The sequence below is a fragment of the Gnatocerus cornutus genome, chromosome 9, assembly GCF_029298725.1.
Source record: "Gnatocerus cornutus isolate USDA-ARS CGAHR chromosome 9, icGnaCorn1.1, whole genome shotgun sequence".
Taxonomy (NCBI): Eukaryota; Metazoa; Arthropoda; class Insecta; order Coleoptera; family Tenebrionidae; genus Gnatocerus; species Gnatocerus cornutus.
The window spans coordinates 13,251,014-13,257,013 of NC_142241.1; the positions used below are offsets into that span (position 1 = coordinate 13,251,014).

General features: G+C 38.1%; 1 protein-coding gene across 2 annotated transcripts in view; it reads right to left on the bottom strand.

Moving 5' to 3' along the window:
- The window catches only part of Octalpha2R (alpha2-adrenergic-like octopamine receptor), a 74,102-nt gene extending 70,291 nt beyond the window's left edge, over positions 1-3,811 (bottom strand). For both annotated transcript variants that reach the window (XM_088045371.1, XM_088045370.1), the window contains exon 1: positions 3,040-3,811. In XM_088045371.1, coding sequence (XP_087901497.1) covers positions 3,040-3,642 — 603 coding nt within the window. In that variant the 5' untranslated portion in view covers positions 3,643-3,811. The remainder of the gene's footprint in view (positions 1-3,039) is intronic.
- Positions 3,812-6,000: the final 2,189 nt, after the last annotated feature.

Below are 6,000 nucleotides of genomic sequence, written 5' to 3' on the forward strand. Positions count from 1 at the left end.
ATTGCGCTTTTCGGGACCCTAATTGAAAACAATATCTCGAATCTTGACAAAACGAAATCCTTATCTCTCGCTTTCCTCCGATCATTTTCTTTTTGTTTTCCAGTAATATAGGTCAAAGTTTGCATCTAAAATTGCATAAATCTCTCCTCATTTCCATAACAACTGGTGTTTCGTTCTTATTTCCCCGAAAATAATAGTTAAAAAGACCATCTTAATGCTTCGGCCACTCCACCAAATATTTTTAAAAGAATTTATTGTCTACTTGGCTCCATTTCGCTGCGAACTTTTTTCCAGCGTCCGTTTTATTTTGTTTGTTGTTTTTGAGTGCTCTCAAATTCGCGCTACGATGAAAATTTTACACGGAAACGTTTTAGGGCAACAGGGACGCAATATCCTTGCAATGACTAATGGAAAAGTGACAAATTTTATTGCTTCATTTATCAAAAGATTGGTATTTCTATTAGCGAAAGAGTATTCACGTCAGAATAAATAGTCATATTTGTTTTGAGATAATGAAAGTCAATACAATATTTGGCCTATAATTGTCTACGCAACGGAAACTTCTCGATGTCGTTAGCACGAAAGTTATTGGAACTGTACGAGTCGAAAAGTTCAATTTATTTAATGGACTCAAAACGCTTTGCATATTTAACAAACTTATGCCCGTTGTGATATTTATTTGGAAAATGCTCATTTTAATATTCATTAAACGATTAAACCTGGAATAAAATGAAGCACGTAATTGAATTCCTAAAAATATGAGCATTTTAATTACCGAAACAAATAACAATCAAAAAAGGTAAAATTCAAAAGCGATTTACTAAACAAGCAAATTAATAAAAAATCATCCAAAAAATATCAGGACACAGAGCGAGTAATTAGTTTTTATAAGAACTCTCCTTAAAAACCGAGCATTTACCTTTATTAAAAATAATAGCAAATTTCCATAACAGTTTCAAAAACGCGTGTTGTATCTAAGTGGCGCTATTAATTTAGCTGTAGGTGCACAAAAACCCACGTAATATTACTTAGGTAGAACAATACAATTTAATCGGATAAATATGCAAATAATTTCTACATATTAATAGGTTATTTAGATACTACACGATGTTTCATGCAGAATTTAGCCGCTTTTGACTGAGATGCATACACTTAACACACTCTCATCATTATATTGATTCACTTTTCAGACTCCGACCACGTAGATTCTTAAGCATGCAGCTTCAGGTGTATACCTAGATGTCGTTTAATATCTGCATAGCGTGGAATTCGTAGTTTTGGGTCTCATGTGTATTTTATTAAATATTCATAAGAAAAATTAATAATAAACTTATATGTTTACGCTCGAACATTTTTGCATAGGCAACATATTATACATATTATAGACAACTTCACACAAAACATTTTTGTTCGGAATTCGAAAAATTGATTTGTGGAACGTAAAATGTGTCTACGCAAAAACAGTCATGCATAAACAGATAAAATGAACGCCCTGTACATGACTAAACATTTGCTATTTGAAATCCTGTTGTCGGAATAAATGAATAATTTGGAGTACATGCTGTACGCTCGTCTGAAATTGAACCAGAATTACAGATGTGCATATTTTATTGATTTTTGAATTTACAAATTTACAAAAAAATGGAAATAAAATTCCCCACACCACAATGTTACCAATATTTAAAATTTATCACCCGCCATCATCTCGATGTGGGATCTCATGAAATATTGATCACAACAATACCCGTATGAGGTCCACATACCCAAAATGTCCGATTATGTCAACCTTATTACTTATACACAGTGAAACTACAACCAGCAAATGCACTGCCAAGAATCGTTGCATCTGGCATTGACAATGCAACTTTTTATCTCGGATACTTATAATAAACAAGTCGATTTAATGACGACACTTTTTCGTTTGAACTCGGGCCAGAATTATTTGGATTTTCGTATCAAATGTTTTGGAAAAATATTTCGGTGGGCGACGAGTATTTGTATCGATTTTGGTACAGTTTGAGGCAAGACGTGTTCGCATTAATTAATTGTTGAACTACTAGCGAAATCCCCGTGTTGTTGTTGGATTTAAGCGTTTGTTATTGTAGGATCTTGAAATAAAGCAAGACGATGGAGCTAAAATTAAAGATCATTTTTCGAACCAAAATAACTGTAATGAGTTACGCGCGGAATTATTAATGTAATCCTCTTGCGTAAATTAAAAAAAATAATTACAGCATGACTCAAAAGTTTAGATTAGAAATTTTTCGCAATCTTGTTTACGTTCCCATGAACATCATGATAATCTTAAGTTTTAATTTTTATAAAAAAAGTGGGATAAAATAGTGTGCGTGAACTCGGAAACGTGCTGTGGTTTCGCCTTTACCGGGCGCGGCCGCTAATGTCTACTCGTTATTGTATTAGTGCCGTAATAACCCATTACGGGACCAAAATTAGTCGTGTAAAATAGCAAACAAGACAAAGTCGAGCTAAAACTTTTGTTGTTAAACCGAATGATGTTCGAATACTCTGTGTAACTAGTTCGCTTAAAAACGAGCTAAATTCAAACCAATTTTCACCAAGTTGTGAAAATCGGTAGAATTGGAGAGCAGAACACAATGTAACAACTGTTTCAGTTATTGTCACTTTTTGATTTTTCATTAATTCCATTTCTTTTGCGGGGAAAATTAAAGAGCGTTCGACGTAGACGCTGAGTGGTTTTTATTTTGCTTTTATGAGTTGTTCCCACGGACTGTCGCATTTTATGTTTTGAACAAATGTTAAGGACGGATTTTATGCACTGAAATTACACGAGGATTTGACTTTCTATTTATAATCGTCGGTTTCGTGGCTAAAGTGACGAATATTAAGTGTAGTTCGACGACGAAAATATATGTGTTTAGCAATGGTCTGAACGGTTAGCCTTGAGGCGCTCTGAGTCACATCGTAACTAAAGTTGACACTGTTTGGAGTTTTCAAGATGAGTTCAGTTAAAAGTTATAAAACGTTAATGTAGTTGAGGTCCTTCGGGTGTAGTCTTACCTGACACTTGGGATATTGTTCGTCCGGCGTGCGCTCGACCTTCCACCCCAGAAGTGGAGGGATGCAAATGAGGGCGGAGAGTATCCAGACGGCGGTGATCATCAGCACAGCGCGTACTGGTGTTCGTTTCTTGAGATATTCAACCGCTTGCGTGATGCTCCAGTAGCGATCCAACGAAATGAGACACAAGTTCATGATCGAGGCCGTACTCAAGAGCACGTCCATGGCCGAATGCACGTCGCACCACCAGATTCCGAAGATCCAGTAGCCCATGAGCTCGTTAGCCAAAGAAAAGGGCATAATCACCAACCCCAAGAAGAAGTCGGCCACCGCTAACGACGCGATGAACCAATTCTGTATATTTTTCAACGCCTTCTCCGTGGTGATGGCGATGATGACCAACATATTGCCGACGACGACGACCACCATCAACATGGTGACGACGACGGAAGCGACGACGATTTGCGGCAGGGTGTAACCGCTGGGATAATGCGGCACGGCGACGGTAGCGTTACCGGAAAGGTTAGCGGTGGCGTTGTCCACCAAGAGGAGGATGTCTTCGACGGCGACAGCCGCCCGCGCCGTCAAGTTGCTGAGCGCCATTGGTCCCTTAACACTATGTACAATACCCGTGTACCCGAAGCAGCCCGAGTGTACGTCGGCGATAATGGGAAACGCAATACAATTGTTGAATTTGAGAAAGATAACACTAGCTAGTTTAGAATATGGGGGTCCGAGGCGCCGGCGTCGGCGCCCTCTTCTTCGTCGTCGTCTTCCGAGGCGGAGCTTTCGACTCGGAGCTCGGTTGGCATGTTACCGCCTCGCTCCACGACCGCACACTAAGTGACGGCGAGCCGCTCCCGGATTCGGGCATGCGTCCGCGGAACGCGACAAGACGCCGGCGACGCGATGCGCTTTGAACGGGACCTAATTTTTACACATCTTCACAACAGATGCACACTTTTAAAACATCACAACACAACGCACACTTTAAAACCGAAAGTTGGAATGAAAGGAAATTTTTGGCTCCTTTGTAAATATCAAGCCTGAATGATTTAGGCCTTCGAAAAGTTCCATTTCGACCCATTGTTTCAATGCAAATTAACCGACTGGATTCACCGGATTTTTATGTCGGCGAATAAAACACTGCGATATTCGGGCCGTAACTCATCTATATTTCGTATATTTTCATCTCGTAAATATCTGCCCGAAAATCAGCACTCAAAATGGAAACAGTCTCAAATTCAATGAGCTTTTTCAAATGCATGCATTCGATTACAACACATTTGTCCCCAAATGTTTATTTTTCACATTAAAACTAATAAAATATGCATTAATGGCACCATATTTGTTTTTAATTAACAAAATAAACCCCGCTCATTAATAAATAATTCATTTGCTAACGTAAAATCTCTGCGCACTGAATATTTTCGATAATCGTAATAAAATATGGCCGCGTGTTATCAACAGTGGAATTATCAAAAGTTCGGAAAGCTTCGGGAAGGCATTAGTTTGGGTTTCTAAATAATAAATAGTCATAGTTTGTAAACCGAGGAGCGAAAATCTATATTTTCAGGGCCAGTTTTAAAGCCCGGAAAACGATTTTCGCACCGTTGTTAACACTAGCTATTTTTGCAACAAGTTTACGCACGAGTGAGAAACAAGATTTTTCAACAATCGCATATTTCCATAAATATTGTTATTATGAAGAAACAGTTGAGATTTTTGGCGATTTTTACGCTTAAACCTAATTTACACATTTTAGAGGCCATTTTTTTCCTTGTTTCTATTGATGCAGGATTGTCGTGTCGTCGTTGTTTTTCCGGATTTTTTTCCCGCCTTGGAAAGTGGCGATCATCGGATATTGAAATATTCTGCAAAGTCATAAAATTTGATGTATCCTCGTAAACTGCATCATCATAAATATATTTCATTTTGTCACCCGGAACGTGCTTTATCCACCAAAATACTCCGGTGGTAATCGCCAACAACAAGTAAAAACATTAATATGAAGTTGGCAGCAGTGATTATTCAATACGTAATAGGATTAGGAACTAACCCGGTCGCTCTTTTGTCATCCTGGAATCGATAATTTATGAACAAAGCTCTTATTATTTGTGATCGTGGACGTAGAGAATCAGCAACTGTCAGAGAAGCTCCGTTTGCTCTTTTCATTTCGATGTCTCAAATAAAAAAATAAATAGTAGCCGATTCCAAACCGACGATTTTGTTGAAAAAGAAAACATGAAAAGACGAGTGGATGTGCCTACGGCGACGGCAACGTGACCGTGCGCACTGTCCCATGCCCACTAAGCCAATACAGAAACTGAAAGTCCAACAATGACATCCGATCTGAAAACATCAAGTTACAAAAGCTTGCTTTATGGAGAGCTCCTTTCTTTATTGATTACGAGCTTGTAATGAACTCCAACTTTAATCACGAGTTACCATTCCGCCGATCGCTGTCCCACAGGACCCAATTTTCATCACATGGAACATACACAGGCGCTAAGAGTCAAGAGCTCTCCGACGATTTTAGATGGACGAGCTTATGTGCCATAATTAAGAGCTTAACAGGTCACAGCTTTAATCAAATGACGGGTTAATTAACAATTTTGCCTTACGCAGCTTTTCTGCTGCGATTTAAATGGCGATTAGGGACGCGTAATTTTCTTAAAAAATTCTTTCACCGTGACATTTCAGCTCGTAATTACTGATAGTGTATAAAACACAGTTGTTATACGCTATAAAAGTTTAAATATAACTTTCATCAATCATAGATCAAGACACGATCCAAACTTTACAAGAATTTTCTTTATTAAAATACACAGAATGAGTTATGTAAATATTTTCGAGCCTTTAAATATTTTGTGTCTGTTCTCCATGAAATATTGTTATCGACGCAAAATGCCTTGACTGCGTGGTTAAATCATAATATATATCTACATCGTTGCTAGCAAG